The 20,629-nt window shown below is 41.9% G+C and overlaps 4 protein-coding genes across 5 annotated transcripts; 3 read left to right on the top strand and 1 right to left on the bottom strand.

Annotated features, from left to right (window-relative positions):
- Positions 1-2,023: 2,023 nt before the first annotated feature.
- Positions 2,024-4,431, top strand: LOC132201450 (uncharacterized). The gene is made up of 4 exons (XM_059627624.1): positions 2,024-2,052; positions 3,119-3,332; positions 3,391-3,550; positions 3,614-4,431. Exons 1-4 carry the CDS (start codon positions 2,024-2,026, stop codon positions 3,799-3,801), a joined length of 591 nt encoding a protein of 196 aa, XP_059483607.1. The 3' UTR covers positions 3,802-4,431.
- A 317-nt stretch (positions 4,432-4,748) lies between these two features.
- LOC132201885 (serine/threonine-protein kinase STK11-like) lies at positions 4,749-6,754 on the top strand. Its single transcript, XM_059628424.1, has 8 exons — positions 4,749-4,955; positions 5,019-5,209; positions 5,261-5,315; positions 5,371-5,489; positions 5,545-5,785; positions 6,070-6,270; positions 6,328-6,493; positions 6,553-6,754. Exons 1-8 carry the CDS (start codon positions 4,896-4,898, stop codon positions 6,657-6,659), a joined length of 1,140 nt encoding a protein of 379 aa, XP_059484407.1. The 5' UTR covers positions 4,749-4,895; the 3' UTR covers positions 6,660-6,754.
- A 121-nt stretch (positions 6,755-6,875) lies between these two features.
- LOC132201877 (TBC1 domain family member 30) lies at positions 6,876-15,934 on the top strand. 2 transcript variants are annotated; one of them, XM_059628412.1, is made up of 9 exons: positions 6,876-7,286; positions 7,688-7,996; positions 9,447-9,574; positions 9,633-9,758; positions 9,839-9,991; positions 10,047-10,079; positions 10,247-10,575; positions 11,078-11,493; positions 14,246-15,934. In XM_059628412.1, exons 1-9 carry the CDS (start codon positions 7,223-7,225, stop codon positions 15,673-15,675), a joined length of 2,988 nt encoding a protein of 995 aa, XP_059484395.1. In that variant the 5' UTR covers positions 6,876-7,222; the 3' UTR covers positions 15,676-15,934. The 2 variants fall into 2 exon arrangements, with proteins under 2 accessions (XP_059484395.1, XP_059484396.1); XM_059628413.1 differs by lacking the exons at positions 6,876-7,286; positions 7,688-7,996 and adding an exon at positions 8,742-8,922 and having other exon boundaries at positions 14,246-15,928.
- LOC132201876 (structural maintenance of chromosomes protein 2) lies at positions 15,816-20,605 on the bottom strand. Its single transcript, XM_059628411.1, has 16 exons — positions 20,313-20,605; positions 20,089-20,259; positions 19,506-19,954; positions 19,181-19,450; positions 18,855-19,100; positions 18,659-18,802; positions 18,508-18,606; positions 18,008-18,448; positions 17,765-17,953; positions 17,374-17,703; positions 17,000-17,311; positions 16,722-16,943; positions 16,595-16,663; positions 16,393-16,542; positions 16,210-16,344; positions 15,816-16,150 (listed from the first exon to the last, which is right to left on the bottom strand). The coding sequence occupies exons 1-16, from the start codon at positions 20,419-20,421 to the stop codon at positions 15,956-15,958; spliced, it is 3,531 nt and encodes a 1,176-aa protein (XP_059484394.1). The 5' UTR covers positions 20,422-20,605; the 3' UTR covers positions 15,816-15,955.
- Positions 20,606-20,629: the final 24 nt, after the last annotated feature.

The raw sequence follows: 20,629 nt of genomic DNA, 5'->3' as shown, positions 1-20,629 counted from the left end.
GTCGAGAGCGGATTTGGCTGATCCCGACTTGGGTCACGTTAGGTCGTCAAAAGTAAATGAAAAATTAATCAAAGTGAATAAAGTTTTGGAAAATAAAAGTTAAAGAGTTGCTTGACACGGCCCTTTAAATTAAATTATTTAATTTTCACGGACACCTGAGATATAGAAGGGTTTGCTAAGAGTAGTGCCATTTGATAAATAATTTTTTTACAAACAAAAACTTAATGGGAAAGTTGTAGCCAAAGACATGTTCTTTCTTTTTTGCATTGAAAAATTTTGCGTAAAAATTTTTATTATCCCTGAAAAAATGAAATAAATTTGAAATTTATATTTTTAAACATGAAATAAATTTTTAACATTTTTTCTGAAATAGCCAATCGATTCAGCATGTATTCATTAGTTTATGACTAAATTTTCATCAGAAAATTCGCAGCCGTTAATAAATAATCCTCAAAATACTCGGATAAGTCGTGTTATTGAAAACAGCCAAAAGAGGTGTCCTTGGACTTTAAGCTATAATTTATTAACGGCTGCGAATTTTCTGATGAAAATTTAGTCATAAACTAATGAATACATGCTGAATCGATTGGCTATCTCAGAAAAAATGTTAAAAATTTATTTCATGTTTAAAAATATAAATTTCAAATTTATTTCATTTTTTCAGGGATAATAAAAATTTTTACGCAAAATTTTTCAATGCAAAAAAGAAAGAACATGTCTTTGGCTACAACTTTCCCATTAAGTTTTTGTTTGTAAAAAAATTATTTATCAAATGGCACTACTCTTAGCAAACCCTTCTATATCTCAGGTGTCCGTGAAAATTAAATAATTTAATTTAAAGGGCCGTGTCAAGCAACTCTTTAACTTTTATTTTCCAAAACTTTATTCACTTTGATTAATTTTTCATTTACTTTTGACGACCTAACGTGACCCAAGTCGGGATCAGCCAAATCCGCTCTCGACAGTCTCTTATTTTCGATTGTTGCAGCGACGGGTAAATTCAAAGGAGGAAGTACCAAGAACTCGATTTTCAGACGCCAATATCTCCAAAACGGCTGAAGGGATCTTGATTTTGACCACGCCATTCGTTTTTCCGCCCGTTTTTGAGTCAGGGAAAAATCTAAAATAAATCCAAATTCTAAACTAAAATACTCTATAGTGTGAATTAAATATTCTGTGTGTTGCAAACCATAAAAAAATGAAGTGACAGTTGTGCAATAGTCAAAAAGTCAACAATGAGAATTTTTAAATCTGGAATGTTTTTTCCCTGTTGCTAGAAGAATTTCGGAGATTCGCACTCGCAACGGTCATTTTGAGTTTGTCGAGTGATCTTACCAGTCAAAGTGGTCCTGAATCCTGCGAAGTGGAGACGGCGAGCCACGATTAAGAAGGCAAAAAAGGTAATTTTTTCGCTCGTAAAGTTTTAAGCGAGGTTATTGAGATATCGGATTAGCAGGTTGAGAATTCCTGGCTCTGCGACATGAAATTCTGCAAGAATTTTAAACTTTCTGTCAGTTGAGAGCGCAGAATGCTTGCAAAATTTATAAATTGTGAAATATTTCAAATGTATTCATGCTCAGATTCCCTGAATATAATCATAGGAGCACGTCATCAATTTGAAAAACACAGAGCCCCACGAGATTCAACGGGGTCTTTAAAAATCGTGAGTTTGTGCCATTATATTCAAAAATATTTTTATTTTAATTCTTTTGATGAATTTTTCAACAAATTATGTGATAGTATGTGTATTCATTATTCTGTGTGTTGCAAATCATAAAAAAATCAAGTGACAGTAGCAATAGTCGAAAAGTCAACAATGAAAATTTTGAAATATTTGAATTTTGGAGATTTGTATTTTCAACGATCTTTTTTAATTTTTCAAGTGATCTTGCCAGTCAAAATCGTCTTGAGACGGCGATTAAGAAGGTCTTGAGGTAAATAATGCGCTCGTAAAGTGTTAAGCGCGTCAATTAAGATATCGGAAAGCAGACTGAGAATTCTTTATATGTAAATTGAGCGCAGAATGATTGAGCATGCTTGCAGAACGCAGCGGTAATTTATAAATTGTGAGAATTTTTAAATGTATTCATGGATCTGAGCATGAGAATTTTTCATGTGATCAACTATTTTTGGTCACGAGCCGCGTGCTCTCGCTCATAATAGACCGGCCCTCGCTCTATCTTGCTCACGTTCAAATGCCCCGAGTTTAAGCCAGCGATTTGCAAAATGCAGTCTCACTCACAGGTTTGCCATCTCCGTAGAACCCGAGATGAAGGTTGGCGACGCGAGGCTCTTTTCTTTTGTGCCCGAGCAGGCTTGTAGCAAGATCATCAACTCAAAACTTGCCACAAATTTGAACAAATGGTCCGAGTCGGCAAGGAATTGTCAAACTTTACTATCGAAAAAAATTCGCACAAAAAAAAAACAAAAGCACGCTTGCTGGAAGCTGCGCGCCCATCCACGTCTGGGCCCACAGCCTTTGCAGACATGACCAAGAGCAGTGTCGAAACAAGAGCAAAAGTTTCAGCGTTTCGAAAAAAGGGCCCATTAAAAGAATAACTTTCTTTTTGGTCACAACTCACTTTGAGCCCAGATTCCGACTGACTCTTTCTTTGACTCAAGTCAGACACGAGCAAACAAACCTCAAAATCAACGGCTGAACAAGTCAAGAAGTATTTTGTAAAAAAAAAATTATTTCCAGCGCTGCGAGGATGTCCGAAGTCCACGCATTACATTTTCAGGCGCGGCCAGTGCACTCTGAATTCATGGATAATGCTGTTGCAGTACCTCCTGATGAAGAAGGTACGCGTTTTTAATGTCCACAAAAACTTTTTTATGCTTTTGCATTCGGCTAATTAAATTTTTCGTAACTTTTTGCCTGCTCTACTTTTGAAACAAACACTTTTTTGACGTCCTCAGCACATTTCGCTCTTCAAGAGCCTTACCGAACACTCCAACCTCGATAAAAAATTTTGGGAAAAGTTGTCGAGCTGCTTGAGCAGGCCCACGGACAGATAAGCAAGCAGTCCGAGACTGCTAAAACCTTGGGCGTTTTGGAGTGGTACATGAAATGTATAGCATAACAAAACTGCAGTCTTAATAATTTATAAATTAATAGGAAGGCAAAACTAAAGGCCAAGGAGGCAGAGCTAGGCATAGATTTGTTCAAACTCTACGGAGAAGAGGCCATGAAAATCTGGACCGCGTTGAGCAAGTTTGAGACATGCGAGGAGTGCAAGACCACGGAGTGCACCCTGCAGCAGCCGAACCTCGACAGGGCCTCCTTTCTCAGCATGATCCGTGGCCGCACAGATATAGCGAGCGAGTGCAAGGTAAAATTTCTCCTCCAGAATATCACACTTGATATTTATGAATTTATTTAATTTTCAGTGCGGCGGAACTAGAACGGTTTATTTTGTTCTTAGCGAGTCGGGCTTCTACGTCGACCTGGCTCAAGAGTTCACCCGTGAGAAGCAGCTTGAATCCCTTCTGACAGATTTTCCACCCAAGTTTGAGATTGGCAAGAAAACGTTCACAAGACTGGTGCTCTGTGAGTTGAATGTTGAATTAATTTTTCAATTTTAATCAAATTGCTGCTTTGTTTTTTTCTAAGGCATGGGAGAGTTCAAAGGCAAGATCGCTCACCAGTTCCTCATTGTGACAGAGGATGGAGAGTTTCAGCGACTCTGTGACGGTTCGCCTGAAATTTTGTGGACCAAGTATATTCCAGATCTAACCTATAAACTGGAATTGACGGCGCCGCCGCTGTGCAGAATCTTGCTGGCCCAGACGTCGGCTTAAGTCCAAGACTCTCGACAGGACTGTTAAAAAAAAATGTTAAAATTTCGGTAGTCTTATGCACTTGAATGTTAAAAAGTTTGGAGATTTAAATGCGTGAAAGACACTGAACTTGTCAGCTTTTCAAATTTTGTTCATTTTAATTAGGGCAAAGTGCTTAATATAATTCCAACAAAGTCTTAAATCTTTCACTGGAACAGCTATTGATTCCAATCGATTCTACATAATATATTCGAATAAGTATAAAAATTCGTTCAGGAAATCTTTGTTCTTGGTTGTGCCACCTGTTCGGGCAATTTTCTTTTCTTACTTTCCAGGTCAAAATTTTTCTCCTGCAAAGTCTCAAAATTTTCAGGCGTCATTATTATTTGACTGAGTTGAGATCCGCTAAAATCACAGGTTTTCCTTCAAAATTAACTTTTTTTTAATTGCTTTCGGTAATATTTTTTATTCCAATTCTCGAAACTGCAAGTGGATACCAGGTGCATGAAGACACCAAGGTTGTCAAGCAGAATTGTGTAATAAAAATTCATTATTATGAGATTTAGGAATGCGATTATTAAAACAAATCTCTTTCTTTGATTTTAAATTTCCATCTAAATTATAAATAGAATAAAAGATAACATGGAGTTAAAATCGAAACGAGTAAAAAACTTCAGATTTTTGGCAAAGTAAAAAGTTATCGCCAGCTCACCATGCACGCAGTATAATGCATGCAATATAAAAGTCTCAACTTCAACTGCCAAAAATTAAGATAAAAATAAGACGGAGCGCGATAAAAGAAGTAATAAAATATCTTCTTGCCTTCATTGGTAATAACTGTTGCGGCGTCGTCCGCCGACGACGGCCGACGGCCATTCAAATCAACAAGAACTGTCCGAAAACGCGACTTTGCTTGTCAACTTTAGAAATTCGACTGGACGGGGGCGTGGCAATGTTTACAGCGGCTTTCAAGTCGGCCACGCCCACTTTTGTATTTACTTCAATAAAATTTTCTACGATTGGAATTTCGCAAATAATGCTGGTTCCGAAAACTTGAATCAGTTCGTACTTTTCCGTCTTTTCCCTCTGAATAGTCTGAATCTCACTGCCGAAGAATGGACGATAACTGGGAGGAAGAGGGACTTCTGCTTTTCCACAGGGTTGACTCGGATCAGGTTTTTTTCTTTTTCCAAACTCCTTTTTTTGTTTGCAACGAATATTTAACTTCCCATTCGCAGGTAATTTACCAGCGCGGCCCGAAAGGCGTGAAAATGGTCGGACGATACGTGGTGGGCGAAGTCCTGGGCGAAGGTTCCTACGGAAAGGTCAAGGAGGCCCTGGACCAGGACACGTTGACCAGGAGAGCCATCAAGATTCTCAAACGAAACAAGCTCAAGCGAATTCCCAATGGAGAAGCCAACGTTCAAAGGTTTATTGATCAAACAAATCTTAATTTAATTTTTAATTTTCCAACTTGCAGAGAGATTAAACTTTTGTCTAGTCTGAAGCACCCAAATGTGATAAGTTTAATTGAGGTAATTAAGTAATAATCACTTTTTTGGATAGTCTTTGAATGGGCGACTTTTTCAGGTGATGCGAAATGAAATCAAGGACAAACTGTACATGGTCCTCGAGTTCTGCCTGTTCTCCCTGCAGGCCTTGTTGGACTCTGTCTCGGAAAAGAAGCTTCCATATTCGCAATCGCACTAGTAACGAAACCATAATATTTTCTTTATAATTTTGGTAAATTTCATCTGATTAAAGCTACTTCTGCCAGCTGGTGGACGGACTCGAGTATTTGCACAGCCGAAGGGTGGTGCACAAAGACCTGAAGCCGGGCAACCTGCTGCTCACCATGGACGGCACCCTGAAGATCTCCGACTTTGGAGTGGCCGAGGTCGTCGGCCTTTTCGACCCTGAGGACTCGTGCCAGGACGGCCAGGGCACGCCCGCCTTCCAGCCACCTGAAATCGCCAACGGGGCCAACACCTTCTCAGGGTTCAAGGTCAATGCATAGTTATTTCTGCACTTGGGACAAATAGGTTTTTTTATGAAAATTAAAAGAAAAATAGTTGTAAAGAGTTTTTGTTAAATTTTTTGAATAGCCCTGATGCTTTTAGGGGAAATTTTGTATTTCAAACTTGTAAAAGGTAAAATGATTGTTGATTTGTACTTTAAAAAGATATTTTGGGCTTATTACATTGAAGATAATTACTAACAAATGTTAAATTTGTGATCACCTATTTTTCTTTTACCCTTTCTCGAAACTTAAACCTTTTTCAAATCCAGGTTGATGTGTGGGGCTCAGGAGTGAGTTTGTTCAACATGTGCACAGGACTGTACCCTTTCGAAGGTGACAACGTGTACCGGCTTTACGAGTCCATTGGTCGGGGCACTTTCACGATGCCCCCAAACCTTGACCCCTCCCTGGCCGACCTCCTGTCCGGTCTTCTTTGCGCCGACCCGCACAAGCGCTTCAATTTGAATCAGGTGAGAAAATAAACTGGGCATATTTATTTATTTTTTAACGAACTCTTTGACTGGCAGGTTCGTCACCACCCTTGGATAGTGCGGAAGATGCCCAAGTGCGAGCCGTGGGTGGAGGTGCCCGGCGACAGGGTGCACTCAATGAGCGTCCTGCCCTACCTGCAAGACCTCCACTATGGGCCTGACCCTGACGAGCAGGCCTTTTTCACTCAGCGCCAGATCAACGGTAAACTAATCTTTGCAAATTTGTCCACTTTTGACTTATTCTTCTGTTCTTTTCAACAGAGGCCAGGCAGCTGGCGGAGGAGAACAGAAATCAAGAGCTGCAAAACAACAATACAAAGACTTCTTGCATCTCATCCAAAAAATTCTCTTCCTGTAGACAATCCTAAGGTTTTAAACTTGATTTTAGAAGGGGAAACAATTGTTATTAGTAGGGCTTGCACATATAATAATAATAAAAAATACAAATTAACGTTTAAAAATTGTTTTATGATAATTTTTAAGAACGGATTTATCGATCCGAAACGAAAGCCAGTTAAATCGTTTCTGATTCAAATGCGGGTTGACAGGTGTGTCTGTATCAAACAGGTCACAGGCTTATTAAAGACGTTGCACACCACAAGCTACATTCGATCCAAATGTGCCTTGATCTGAATAATTCTGGAACAAAATTTTAAACATAATTTTTCAACTCGCCGAGCAAACTTGCTTTTTTAATGGCGAGTTTTTCATCACCTTGAACTTGAAGTGCGGTGGCGTGTTTTGTTTTTAACACGCATTGCACAGCAGACGTGTTCATCAGGCAGTTATATATCAGTGTAGAGCAGGAAGTGGTGTGTGCCTTGATAACAAACGTACTTGCACTCATACCACGCTCTCAGTCGCGTGGAATTTTCTCGGAGGTGCGTTTATTTGAAATGTTTTGTCGAGACGTGGTGCAAAAGTGAGAGTAATGCGGCGAGAAGAAAATTTGAGTGGCAAAAACAGCCGTGTCCGCAGACATACCATAGCAACAGGTACAATACAAAATCATTTTCCAGAGTGAATTGAAATTCTGTAAAAGGAATTATAAAGTAAATCTAAATTTTTTTAAATCAATTTAGTTATCTATTGAGCAAAAATTTTCAATATGGTATAAAACATCAAAGTGAATTAAAGAAACCCTGCTTCCTTTTACATTCGTTGTCTTCGCTGTTTTTTTTTTTTTTTTTTTTTTTATAGGCAGCTAGTATATTTGAAATAATTTTTTTATAAATTTAATCGTCAGTTTCATTTAGAACATTTTATAAATAAAGCTGGTAAAATGTTAATTGAACAATTTTTGAATGATTTTCCTTGTTTGATAATAGCAAAAGAGTCAAATGACTACTAAAATTAACTTCTATTTGGAAGTAATTTAAAATTTCTTGAGACGCAGCGATGCGAATCGAGACGAATCGCTCGTTGCTGGAAGAGTTGCTGCACGAGATTTACCGCGACGGGCCGGCCATCAGCTCACCCTCTGAAGGCAGCATCGAGCCCTGCTTCTGGGACACGTTGGCGCCGTCGGCCGGCGCCGACGGAATCGCCACCCTGCGCTCCAGCGCCGACGCCCTGAAGGCGCAGGTCAAGTCCCTCGGCGCCCACCTCGGCCGACAGCTTCGGCTGCGCGACGCCCTGCGCAGGAAGTGCGACCTGCGCTGCGAAGTGGTCACTGCCCTCCTCAGGGCCAACTCGGCTTCCACAGGTAATCAAAGTTATCTTTTTTTAATGAAATTCTTAAATTCTAATTAATCTTGTTAATTTGTTAGTGTGAGTGAGTGTTTTTTGTAAATTTTAGTGTAGAGTTTGAATCCACGTTAAAATTCTTTTGAAAATCTAATTAATCTGTTTAACTTTTATTTAAAGAAAATTATATGAACATTCAATTTTCGGTTAGAATAAAGATAAAATATAGGATTTAGGATATAAATTTCAATTTATATCTTGAATATTTTTGCCAAAAAAGTGACTTACAAATTTTAAAGATTCATCGAAAGAATTAAAATTTCAATAAGAAAGATTATGTTCTTATTTTACAATCCTACATCCTACTTTAATTTTATTCACTCAAAAAGCGTGTATAGGTAAAAATTTTACCTTCTCTAGTATAAAAGAAATTCGAGCCTAAAAATATAAACCCGTTTCTTAGAGATAAATGTCTACAAATCTCTGCTTATGTGGCTAGATTTTTCGGCTTACATTTTAGCGATTAAAGCTATATAATCTTTTAGGTTTATGTGATTAAAAAATCTCACAACTAATTAAATCTCCAACGGACTTGCTACTTTTTCCTTTCAAACTTTACAAACCTTTATAAGACAAAAATAAAAAAAGATTTTCGAAATGCAGCCCTTCAATATGAAAAGTGGCGCCAGACAATGTGTCTCGCGTGCATAATGAGGTCGCGCGCGTATATATCTAATTTTCGATGCGCTGCCGTACTACTTGGGGTGCCAAACAGATTTGAGCACCGCGGCAGGGGTGCCACCCCCGTCGGCCACCCTTAGCCATTTAAAAATCGATAGACGGGGTGGGTGGCCGCCCGCGCAGGAGTGCCAACCGGGCGCGCAATGAGTGGCCTCTTCAGCTCCATCAAGAGCCTGGCCGCCGGGGCCAGGGCAGGACCCTCAGGTATACCACCCTCCGCGCACCCTGACCCTTGAAAACCGAATTCCCTTGTCGCGTGTCCGTCCCTGCTAAGGGGAGGAAAAGAAGGCGAAATCGCGACACACTCGCAACCCCCCAGAGTAATGTAATGCGCTGACCTTTCGTCGCTATTTATAAATATATGAATTATTCAATTAGCTCGGCTCGATTACGCGCGTGCAAATATTTACGCGTCAACAAATTCGCACTGGCCAGATTTTGCAAGTTTTGTTGTTTTAAAGGAGCTACGTTAAAATTTATCTTGGTTGTTAATCATTTTAAAGAACTTTCTCGGTTATGTTGCCTTTTGACATTTCACTTTTCCTCTCTCTAATGAAATTATTATCTATAAAGATTGATTCATTTTTTATTTGTATATATTCTTATTAATTTTTAAACGATACGTTTCACCAAAAATCAATTCAAACAAATTAAATTCAATATAATCCATATGTCTTTAAAATTATTCCAACTTTTACAATTGATAAAAATTTTGATGACATTTTTAGGTGAGGATGCGCGCGTCCGATTCAGCGTGGTGCCGCCGCCGTCGGACAGCGGCTTCGTCCAGTGGCGCGACGCGATGAAAATGGTGGCCAAAATGCCCGGAGGCATTCCTCCTGAGTTCCGTCGCAGAGTAATTATTGCAAAACCTAATAATTTTAACAAATAAATTAAATGAGAAACCAATAAAGCTTTGGCTGACGTTGGCGGAGCGGCACTTAACGGCCAGGTGCGTCGACTGGTCGCAAACAGAGCGCGTCATTTTCAGTGACACCAGCAACCCTGACGATGAAGAACTCGGCGTCCAAATCGTCAAGGTCCGAAATTTATTTATTCATTATCCTTTCAAACAAAAGTTGAATTTTAAACATTACAAAGCTTATATAAAAAATCCTAGGATCTGCACAGGACGGGGTGCAGTTTGTTCTGCGGCGCGACGGGCGAACACAACCAGGCGCTGCTCAAAAGGGTGCTGCTCGCCTACGCCAGGTGGAACAAAAACGTCGGCTACTGTCAGGGCTTCAACATGCTCGCCGCTCTCATTCTTCAAGTATAACCAAGATTATAAAAAAAAAGTTTTTTAAATTAACCATTTTAACTTGCAGGTTATGGATAAGTCTGAAGTGGATTCTGTCAAGGTAGGTTCCTTTTTTTAATTAAAACGAAATGAATTTTCCTCTTAATTTCTAAAATTGTAATCGACCGTATATTGATGATTAAATAATCATAATATTTAAGAAAAAACTGCGTTTGAGAAAAGTTTAGTTTTAAAAACACTTATTAACATAAAAATGTTTGACATTAGGTGATGATTCTGCTGATCGAGGGTGTCCTTCCGGACGGCTACTTCGCGAGCAACATGTGCGGCCTTTCGGTGGACATGGCGGTGTTCCGCGAACTTCTGCGGCTGCGGCTGCCGCGACTCTCGAAGCACCTGGAGGCGCTGCAGGCGGAGGCGTCGGGCGCCGGCTACGAGCCGCCCCTGACCAACGTCTTCACCATGCAGTGGTTCCTCACCCTCTTTGCCAACTGCCTTCCACACAACACGGTGCTCCGCCTCTGGGACCTCGTCCTGCTTGAGGGCAACGAAATCCTGCTCAGGGCGGCCCTCGCCATTTGGTCCTCATTGCAAGAGTTAGTTCAAATATTGCAAAAAGATTTTAAAAAATGTAGTGTTAGTAATATTTTTAAGAAAAGAATTTATTTTTGCATAATTATTAATTAGTTTCAGATCTAAAATTAAAATTAAGTTTGCGAAATAAAATAATATTCAAGCATTAATAATGAAATTATGCAAAAAGTGGTGTTTGGCAAAAATAATCATCACTAAAAATGGCCTTCTTATAACTTCAGTTTGCTTTAGATGCTTTTAAAAGATAATATATGTTTAGTTTTTTATTAATTGAGTCAATATTTTTGTGATTTAGTGTTGCCATTGTTGCCAATTTAGATGTGAAAATTTGTGAAAGTTACATAAAATTTCCGAAAATATAAACGCGATTTTATTCCAGATTTTCTTTAAAAATTTTTAACAAAAAATGGTCATTTATTGTCAATTTATTCAATTTGAATAAATGAAGTATTATGGAATAAATATTGCAAAAAAATCTTTTCTAAATGAAAATTAATCTTTTAGGCGGATTCTGGCGGTGGAAAGTGCCGACGAGTTTTACAGTATCATGGGTGTGCTGACGCGCGAAATGCTCGAGTTCGGTCTTTCGGACGCGAACCAACTGATCATGGCCGTGATCGCCGTCAAGCCGGTGACCGAACTGTCCGACCTGCGCGACAGGTTCACGTACAACATCACACCCTGGGGCGGCGCCGTGGGGGCGGCGCGCCGGGGGCTGCGGCTGCTGCAGCTCGACGACGACACCGACGACGACCTGGACGAGGACAAGATGGCCGTGGCCGCCTTTGGCCTGGGCTCGGTGTTCGGGGGGCGCAGGCCGTCCGTCGACCGCGAGCGACTCAACCTGGACATCAGCGCCCTGAAGGAGCAGTACTCACGGCTCAGGGTGCGCCAGAGACAGGCGCACATCATCATCTCAGGTCGGTTCAATCAAAACTTTGCATTTCTATTTTTCATTTACAGTATTCATTTTACTATTTATCAAAGTCTATGGTTGAAACTGGTAAAAATTGTCAAAACCTTAAGCTAAAATGTTAAAAATTAGATGCTAAAAAATGTAGTGCGACGCTCGAGATAGATAAAAATTGTTTTTAATGTCAGGCTTCAACATTTTTTGTTTGTATTTAAGATACGAATAAATATTTTGGCCAATTTAAAGCTAAAAAATCAAGAAAAATCAATGGGGGAGATTCAATAGACTTAGCTCTCCCGGGATAAAAGATAAACCGAGATATATCCAAAGGGATAAAATTTAGACCACTGTCCCCGGTTAAATATTTTTTGTCCCGCCTTCAATTTTTTCTCCCCAAGTCATTGGGGGATATCTTTTCTTAGCCCCCTCTACGGGATAAATATTTAACCCGCGCTAAAATAAATCAGCTGGTAAATAAAAGATCGTCAACATGCTCGAAAACTTTTTACATTTTGGCCAATTGCAAATTAAGCAATTTGAGGTACTCATATGTGCACCTGATATGAGGTGCTCAAATCAGGTGCTCATATGTGCACCTGATATGAGGTGCTCATTTTAGGTGCTCATATGTTCACCTGATATGAGGTGCTCAAATCAGGTGCTCATATGTGCACCTGATATGAGGTGCTCATTTTAGGTGCTCATATGTTCACCTGATATGAGGTGCTCATTTTAGGTGCTCATATGTTCACCTGATATGAGGTGCTCATTTTAGGTGCTCATATGTGCAACTGATATGAGGTGCTCATTTGAGGTGCTCATATGTTCACCTGATATGAGGTGCTCATTTTAGGTGCTCATATGTTCACCTGATATGAGGTGCTCAAATCAGGTGCTCATATGTGCACCTGATATGAGGTGCTCATTTTAGGTGCTCATATGTTCACCTGATATGAGGTGCTCATATGTAGGTGCTCATATGTGCAACTGATATGAGGTGCTCATTTTAGGTGCTCATATGTTCACCTGATATGAGGTGCTCATTTGAGGTGCTCATATGTTCACCTGATATGAGGTGCTCATTTTAGGTGCTCATATGTTCACCTGATATGAGGTGCTCATTTTAGGTGCTCATATGTGCACCTGATATGAGGTGCTCATTTTAGGTGCTCATATGTGCACCTGATATGAGGTGCTCATTTTAGGTGCTCATATGTTCACCTGATATGAGGTGCTCATATGTTCACCTGATATGAGGTGCTCATTTGAGGTGCTCATATGTTCACCTGATATGAGGAGCTCATTTGAGGTGCTCATATGTTCACCTGATATGAGGAGCTCATTTGAGGTGCTCATATGTTCACCTGATATGAGGTGCTCATTTTAGGTGCTCATATGTTCACCTGATATGAGGTGCTCATTTTAGGTGCTCATATGAGCACCTCAAATGAGTCTATTTGTAGTGAATTTGTAGTCAACTTGGAGTCGTTTGTAGTCGTTTTGTAGTGAATTTGTAGTCAACTTGGAGTCGTTTTGTAGTCAACTTGGAGTCGTTTTCGACTCTCATACGACTCCCAAAATGCGCTAAAACACGCAAAGCTCGTTCTCCCTTCATATTTATATACCACCTTCCTTAAACATCCCAACAATTTTACCATCAATATGCCGTCAACTATTTCAACTGTTGAACCACCTGACCTTGCTATCAATTTTGAAACAAAAAGGTCAGCCGCTAGTAATAAAAAATTAAATACAGTCAAAAATTTTCTTGACATTGGCTGAGCTGAGTGTTCATTGCAGATGCACTTTTGACAGCCGGCAGCCGTAGCCAGCCACTGGTTCAATACTTGATTTGATAGCAATAAGAAAAAGATTTATTTGCCCAAATTAACTTTGACGAAAAGGTATTTAAATATTTGGGAAACACTTAAGATGAAAGAAAAGCAAATTCTTTTTTCTTCTACTTTTTCACGTTCACTAATTTTTTTCCTTTTTATTTGTTAAGTGTAATTAAAAAATATTGGCGAATTTAATTTATCTACAAATAAAAAAATAAGCTTGAGAATTTTAATTTTTAAGCGTTGAGAAATTTGAAATTGTATATGCACAAAATTTGAAAAGAAAAAAATCCTTGCATAATTTCGCTTTGATGAAGAGGTCTTTAGAAATTTCTGAGCAAAATAAATAAGCAATTTTAAATTAAGTTCGATACAGAATTTTGTGTTACCTTTGGATTTCAATTTTGCCCTCATTTTCATGATCCTCACAAAATTTTGATTTGAAAAAGTTTTTTATTCATTGCAATTGGCCAAAATCTAAAAAGTTTGCGAGCATGTTGACGACCTTTTATTTACCAGCTCATTTGATTTTAGCGCGTGTTAAATATTTATCCCGTAGAGGGGGCCAAGAAAAGATATCCCCCAATGACTTGGGGAGAAAAAATTGAAGGAGGGACAAAAAATATTTAACCTGGGACAGTGGTCTAAATTTTATCCCTTTGGATATATCCCGGGATATCTTTTATCCCGGGAGAGCTAAGTCTATTGAATCTCCCCCAATATAATTTAATAGTCAAAATCGAACCCATTTAATAAATTTCTACATTCCATAAAATTTAAACTTTGATTGAAATTAATTAAAATTGCAGTTCATTCAAAACTTGAGTGAATTTTATGAATACAATGTTTTATTTATTTATATTTCAAAGTAATATTAAATTTTTCGTTTCAAAACAAATTATTAATTGTGAATAATTTCAGCGGCCTGTTCGCGAGCGCCGGGTCCATCCGGGCGACCTGTGACGGCCCCCGTTGTCATGAACCATTTGCTTCTAGGCCGTTCCGCCCTGCGCGAGGGCCCCCGTCGCCCCTCGGCCCCTGCCCTGACCCAACTGCACACCCCGCAGAAGAAGTCGTTGCAGCCGCCGCGGCGAACCAAGACGCCCCTGGCCGCAGGGTCCACCATCAGGTGGCACGAGCTGCAGGGTCGCAGGAGTCCGTCGCCTCCAGAGGGCGGCAGGTCGTCGTCATCCACCTCCACCGCGTCCAGCAGCACCGAGCTGTGCGACTCGGACAGCGACAACGAGGACGTCTCACCGCTCCCCTCCCTCTCCCTCCCGCCCCCCGAAGAGGAGAAGGAAGAGGAAGGACAGAAGGAGGAGGAGGAGAGGCGACCCAACACCCTGGAGGTCGCAGCGCCCATCTCGTCGCTGCTCTCGCCGATGGACTCGCCTTTCGAAATGATGCCCTTGTCGCCCGTCCCGCCAGAACTGCCGCCCGTGACACTGGACAAGTCACCGCCTTCGCAAAACGCAAGTCTTTCACAAGAATTCGACTTTCTGTCCGACAAACTGCTTTCGTGTTCCTTGGACGCGTCGTCGCCCAACCCGCCGCCCTCCGACTCGTCCAGTTCCGACTACTCCTTCCCCATCGAGTGCACGCAGAAAATCACCATCCCCCAACTGACGCCGCGCACCACCCCTTCGCCCCAGTTTCAAGCAATAGTAGACTTCTCTTTCCCCGAACCGAGCGTAGCAATAGAAGAACCAGTCGATTCCGACAAACTCTCAAGCTTTACTCCTCCGAAAGAAGAAACTGAGATTATCAAGACTCCAGTGAAAATCAAACTGATGAACTTCAAATTCCCCTCGCTCTCTCCGGACGAGGAGGACGAACCACCTGAAATTGAGCAATTAGCAAGTGCGACCAAAATTTCACCGACTGATCTGTGTGGACAAAGTGTGGAGGGGGCGGGAGTGAGTTTGTGTCTGCCTTTGATGGACAGTCCGATTGCTTCTTCGTTCACTTCTCCGGACTCCTCCTCGAACATGCCCGACTTGGTGGCCGACCTGTCGCCCATCAGGTTGGAGCCGGTCAGTCCTCCGAAGGCCGTGTCTCCGCTGTCGCCCATGCTGGAGGGGTCGCGGAAACGGTGGACCGTGGCCATGTGCGAGTCCGCCTCCTCCTCGGTGGAGGAGGAGGTGGAGGGGGAGGCGGCCGAGCGGCGGGCGCGCGCCTTCCAGGTCATTCGAGAGAACTCGGAGATTCTGCAGCGCATCGTGCAGCAGCCGCCAACGAGGGCGGCCGGGTGGGGCCGCGCGGCCAGCGAGGACCGGCCGTACAGCCCCTTCCCCAAGGCCCGGCAGCCCAACCGCGAGGCGGGCGTCCGGCTCGGCCTCTACAAGAAGTGACGCTCCCCAAAATCAGCCTTGCCGCTGCCTGCGGCCCCACTGTTGATCGTTTGCCAACCCTAAAGGCGGTGGCCAATTATTTGAAATTGTATGCAAAGCAGGTTAATGAGGATAATTATTAAAGTTGTGAATTCTTACGCCCAGTGTTTCTGTTTGAAAAAATACTTTATAGATACGTTGCATTAAATTTACACTCTAACTTGAAGTTTGAAATTTACAATAGAACTTAAAGAATAAAATAATATTCACATAGTTCTTAAAGTTAGGTAAAATTAAGGTCCTACTTGTTTGCCCTGGACTGCATAATTCTGTCCACGTTAGAAACGCCATCAACGAGTTTTGTCTTAAAAAGTACATTCGCATTTTTGAACATGCCGTCCTTGAGCGAGACGATGATGAACTGAGACTGCTTAAAGTGTTTCTGCACCAGCTCACCAATGTTCTCTGTGTGAGACGGGTCCAGGGCAGCATCAACCTGAATATGTGATATTGCAATGAGTTTCTTTTCATAAGAAGTTTTTGGAAAAATCGAACCTCGTCAAGAATGTAGATAGGGGCAGGCTTGAACTGGAGCATGGCCAGCACAAGAGACAAAGCCACCAAAGATCTTTGACCGCCGCTGAGCTCGGAAAGACCTTCTTTCCATTTACCATTAAAACCGACGTGGACCTGAATAGAATAAGTCAATTTTGCTTTTGGGAAAATATTTTAAACTACCTCTAATCCGTCAATGATTTTGTTGGTGCGACCAGTTGGTTCCAGTTTGGCAGTGGCTCCCACCAGCAGTGTGGAGAAAATGGAGCCAAAGTCGGTGTTGATTTTCTGCCAGGCTACGTCAAGCGCCTCGACCATTTTCTTGTCCAAAGCCTAACAATGGAAATTTAATTGCAGAAAAATTAACTAAATTAAGAGTTCTCACCTCAATGACCACTTTCAGTTTTAGCCTGTCACTTTCCACAATGTCTCTCTTCTTGAGAAGCGCCAGCAACTTAAATTTTCACATTTCAGAAATCTTTTTCACCAATTAGGATAAAAAAGCGGCTTACTTGCTCTTCGTTTTTGGCCAATATGTGTTGAGCATTGCTGTTTGTCCTCTTCTCAAGCGCTCTCTTTCTCGACTCGAGAGAAGCCAATTTCTCTTCCACCACATTATGAGCAGCAAAGTCGTAAGGACCATTCTTCTGGCCGAACAAGTGCCTGTCCGTCACAATCCAGTCGTTCTTCCTCTCCAGTTTGTGCATGTAATCTTCCAGCACTTTGATTTCCTCCTGGAATTTCAATTGAAATATTCAATGAAAAAAATTTGTCTTGTTCAAGAACGCACCGTCAGCTTCTCTATGGCGTGCGCCAACTTCTTCAGCTCAAGTTCGCAATCAGATCTTTCTTTTGTCAATTTATCTTTGGTCTGGTTGATCGAGTTTATCTCCTTGTTCTGTGCGTTTATTCGGTCCTTCTCCTGAGTGACCTTTGCCCGCAGCTCTCTCACGGCTTCCTTAGCCCCCTCCAAATCTCCTCGTCCTTCCTCCAGCTTTGCTTCGTTGGCCTCTATCAAAGCGGCCGCCTCCTTTGCTTCCTCCTTGGCTGTTTCAATTGCTGTCTTCAGCTGCTCCATCTCGGCTTCCATAGTGCTGAATTCCTAAAAGTTACATTCAAGTTAAAACTCTACATGAATTAAAAAAGTGAAAACTAAAAACCAACCTGCATTTTCTGTTCGGAGGACTGTTTGTGCTTGTCGAGCTGCTTCTGCAGCTCTTTGAGTTCTTTCTCGGCCTGCTTTTTCTGCTTCTCGGCGTGATTTTTGCTGTCCTTCATCAAAGCCTCAACTTCCTTTTGCTTGCTCAGGCTCTTGGCCAAAGTTTCTCTTGCAATCTTCACCTTTTCCTCTGCCTCCGTCAGCTGGGTCTCGAGTTCTTGGTTTTCAAGCTCAAGGCGGCCTCGGTTGCTCTTGGCAATAGAGTCTCTGCACAGACTGGCACTGTGTTGCGCCTCCTCCAACTCGGCTCTCAACTGCTGCTTCACTTGCATGCCCTGATTTACAAAAATTATTACTCTGATCTCTTTAAATTATACAAAAATAAAAATATCGAACCTTCTCGTTGTTTCTGAGGTGCTCTTCAATGTTGGCCAATTCCATCTGTTTGCCTTTGAGTTTTTCTCTCGCCTCTCTGGACTTTTCAAGCACTGGCAGCAACAGAGACTTTTTGTCGGTGGAACCACCACTCATCACACCGGAAGGACTGAAGGAATCGCCTTCCAACGAGACACAGGTGCATCCAACCTGAGGAAATTTTGTTTTAAAATCATTTCTCATAAAAAATGCATTTTTACACACCCTAGGGTTGAAAGGAAGGGACTTGGCAGCGTCCTGCGTTCGGCAGACGAGCGTGTTTCCAAAGATCCTCTGCATGGCAGGTTTTAGTTGCGGGTCAAATTCGACAAGGTCCATGGCCAGCCAGACGTCATTGGCGCCCACCAGGTTCTTGGCGGCGTCCACCCTGTCCTTGGGCAGAGTCGAGGACTGGAGCTTGTTGAGGGGCAGGTAGGTGCGGCGTTCGTGAGCCGACTTGATCAGCAACTTGGCCGTCTCCTCGTTGTCCACCAACACATTGTACAAGGAGCCGCCGGCCACCGTTTCGATGGCCAGGGCAAACTCTGGTTTCTTCACTCGGACGTTGTTGCAGATCAGACCTTTGACCTTGGAGCGGTCAAAACCAGGGCAAGGATCTGGGAAGTTGAAGGTTGCACTTGGGAAATTTCGCAGTTGCTCCGAAACCTTATTTTGTACATTTCAATAAAAAAAGTTATGATCAAGAAAAAAAGTGCATTAGTTACTTGTTCTTTGAGACTGGAAACTTCACGGACGACAGCACGCTGCTTGTGTTTAGCTTCTTCATAGGCCTCTTCACAACCAGATTGCTTCTCCAATTTGGACTATGAGAAATAAAATTGATATACAAATTCAAAATTAAAATCATTTTATCACTTTTAAAGAGGCTATCTTTTCCTCTAAAGTTTTGAGCTTGTTTTTTTCCTGTGTTATATCTTGACCACTTGCCCCCTTCAGCTCCGCTTTCTTGGCAGCCAGTTCCTTTTTCAGTTGTGTGATCTGCATCGAAAGGGTGCTTTCCTGAAGGAAAATAAGTTACAAATAGAATCTTTCTCTTAAGTTTTGAGCAAACTTGAGTTGTTGCGCTGATGGCCGTGGTTTGGGCGTCGATGAACTGCTGCTGCAGAGAGGTGGCTTTGCCTTCTTCATCAACAAACATGCCCATGCTGGCCGCCTCGTGCCGTTTCCTGGCCGCCTCCAAAGCATCAGTCAATTCTTTCGTCTTAGCGTCAGCGGCCGAGAACTCATCCCTGCCTCCAGCCAATTGAGCTTCTTTGGTAGCGAGAAGTTTCTCATCATTTTTCATCGATTTCAAAACCTGAAATTTTTAATCCTCGGTTGCGATAAAAATTTCTAGCGTAGAAATATATCTGCACGCTCTTCTCTCCTTGTGCATACCTGTTGCCGCCTTTTGGCTTCGCTACTCGCAGCCTCTCCAAGAGACTTACTTTCCGCTGCCAATTTTGCATCATGTGTGACAGCTTCATGCAATTCTTTTTCAAGAGCACTCAGAGCGCTCTCGCCCTCACTCTTCTTAGCCTCCATCAACTTTTTTAAATTCTCCTCCAGCCGCTTGTATTCCTCGGCCTTCGACTCAACCTGTCCCTCCAACTTGGAAACCTTCTTCTCTGCGTTCTGCAGGTCTCCGTCCAGCTTCACTTTTTGCTCCTGAAATCAAAAATTCATTTTCTGCTTCTCATCAAAGTGAAAGTTTCTCCCAAACCTGGTATTCATAATATTTGTGGGCAGTGTCCTGCCGAGAGAGCGTCTCAATCTCTCTGGTGCACTTCTGCAGCTCCAGGTATTGCGCCTTTTCCTGTCGAAGCCGCTCGATTTTGGGTTGCAGTTCTTCGTTTACCTGCCTATTGACCTCCACCAGTTTTTGGTCTTTTTTCTCCAGCGTTTTCAGCGACTGCTCCTTCTTGGTCTTGTACATTCGAGTGCCGGCCGCTTCTTCTACCATGCTCAAAATTTCTTTCGGTTTCATGTTGAGGACTTTGGTGATTTTTCCCTGCATGATTAAAAAGTGAGGGTTGTTGACATTCAACTGCACCGATTTGAAGAGATCAGCAACACGGGTGTTCTGCACAGTGATGCCGTTGATGAGGTACTTATTTTTGCCACCGATGATCACCTGTCTGGTGATACTGATGGTGTCCTTCTCCTCATAGCCTTTAAAAATTAATTTAATTGCAATTAGAATTTGACGAAAACCAGTACTCCAGTAGTACATAAATTTAGGAAATGGATTATTCTTCCCTTAAATATTTATTTCAAATTAAGTTAATTGAAGATTAAGGGCATACCACAGGGACTTTGTTCCTTGTTCGTGTTGTCGAAAGTGACGGTGACCGAGGCTTTGGTCACATTGGCCTGGCCGTGTTTGTATACCAGCTCCTCCAAGGAATGCGCTCGGACGCTAGACAGGTTGGAGATGCCCATGACGAAACAAAGCGCATCCAAGATGTTGGACTTGCCTGAAAGTACGAGTTAAATTGAAATTTTAAGCCGCATAGCAAGAAGACTTTACCAGTTCCGTTCAATCCTGTGATAGCATTGAAAGACGGATCGAAATCTTTGATTTCCACTCGGCGACCGTAGGACTTGAAGCCCTCGATGATGATGCTTTTCACATACATTTTGTCCAATTCTTGCAAACAATTTCACTAAAACTAATAAAAACGACTGTTTCTAAGTTCTCGAAGGCAAAATCACTCTAGAAGGCCAGATTAAAACAAATTCATAACATTTTCGGCTGAAAATCGTCTTTCGTTCATCCAACGACTGCTTTTGCTTTTATGAGAAGGCGCGAAATGCGGTCACTGCTACCAACATCACCAAAGGTAC

Source organism: Neocloeon triangulifer, unplaced genomic scaffold (assembly GCF_031216515.1).
Source record: "Neocloeon triangulifer isolate White Clay Creek 2 clone unplaced genomic scaffold, ASM3121651v1 ptg000014l, whole genome shotgun sequence".
Taxonomy (NCBI): domain Eukaryota; kingdom Metazoa; phylum Arthropoda; class Insecta; order Ephemeroptera; family Baetidae; genus Neocloeon; species Neocloeon triangulifer.
This window is presented reverse-complemented; position numbering and strand designations above follow the sequence as displayed.

What these genes read in the sequence shown, in the direction of transcription:
- LOC132201876 (XM_059628411.1), bottom strand. Translation starts at nt 20,421, where the DNA reads ATGTATGTGAAAAGCATCATCATCGAGGGCTTCAAGTCCTACGGTCGC. An exon ending in AAAAGATAGCCTCTTTAAAA is followed by an intron (nt 18,607 to 18,658) that starts GTGATAAAATGA and finishes TATTTCTCATAG; the next exon opens with TCCAAATTGGAGAAGCAATC. An exon ending in CCCTTCCTTTCAACCCTAGG is followed by an intron (nt 17,954 to 18,007) that starts GTGTGTAAAAAT and finishes AAATTTCCTCAG; the next exon opens with GTTGGATGCACCTGTGTCTC.
- LOC132201877 (XM_059628412.1), top strand. Translation starts at nt 7,223, where the DNA reads ATGCGGCGAGAAGAAAATTTGAGTGGCAAAAACAGCCGTGTCCGCAGA. An exon ending in GGCCAACTCGGCTTCCACAG is followed by an intron (nt 7,997 to 9,446) that starts GTAATCAAAGTT and finishes TGACATTTTTAG; the next exon opens with GTGAGGATGCGCGCGTCCGA. An exon ending in GGCGCACATCATCATCTCAG is followed by an intron (nt 11,494 to 14,245) that starts GTCGGTTCAATC and finishes GAATAATTTCAG; the next exon opens with CGGCCTGTTCGCGAGCGCCG.
- LOC132201450 (XM_059627624.1), top strand. Translation starts at nt 2,024, where the DNA reads ATGATTGAGCATGCTTGCAGAACGCAGCG. An exon ending in CATGCTTGCAGAACGCAGCG is followed by an intron (nt 2,053 to 3,118) that starts GTAATTTATAAA and finishes ATAAATTAATAG; the next exon opens with GAAGGCAAAACTAAAGGCCA. An exon ending in GTTCACAAGACTGGTGCTCT is followed by an intron (nt 3,551 to 3,613) that starts GTGAGTTGAATG and finishes TTTTTTTCTAAG; the next exon opens with GCATGGGAGAGTTCAAAGGC.
- LOC132201885 (XM_059628424.1), top strand. Translation starts at nt 4,896, where the DNA reads ATGGACGATAACTGGGAGGAAGAGGGACTTCTGCTTTTCCACAGGGTT. An exon ending in ACAGGGTTGACTCGGATCAG is followed by an intron (nt 4,956 to 5,018) that starts GTTTTTTTCTTT and finishes TCCCATTCGCAG; the next exon opens with GTAATTTACCAGCGCGGCCC. An exon ending in ATGTGATAAGTTTAATTGAG is followed by an intron (nt 5,316 to 5,370) that starts GTAATTAAGTAA and finishes CGACTTTTTCAG; the next exon opens with GTGATGCGAAATGAAATCAA.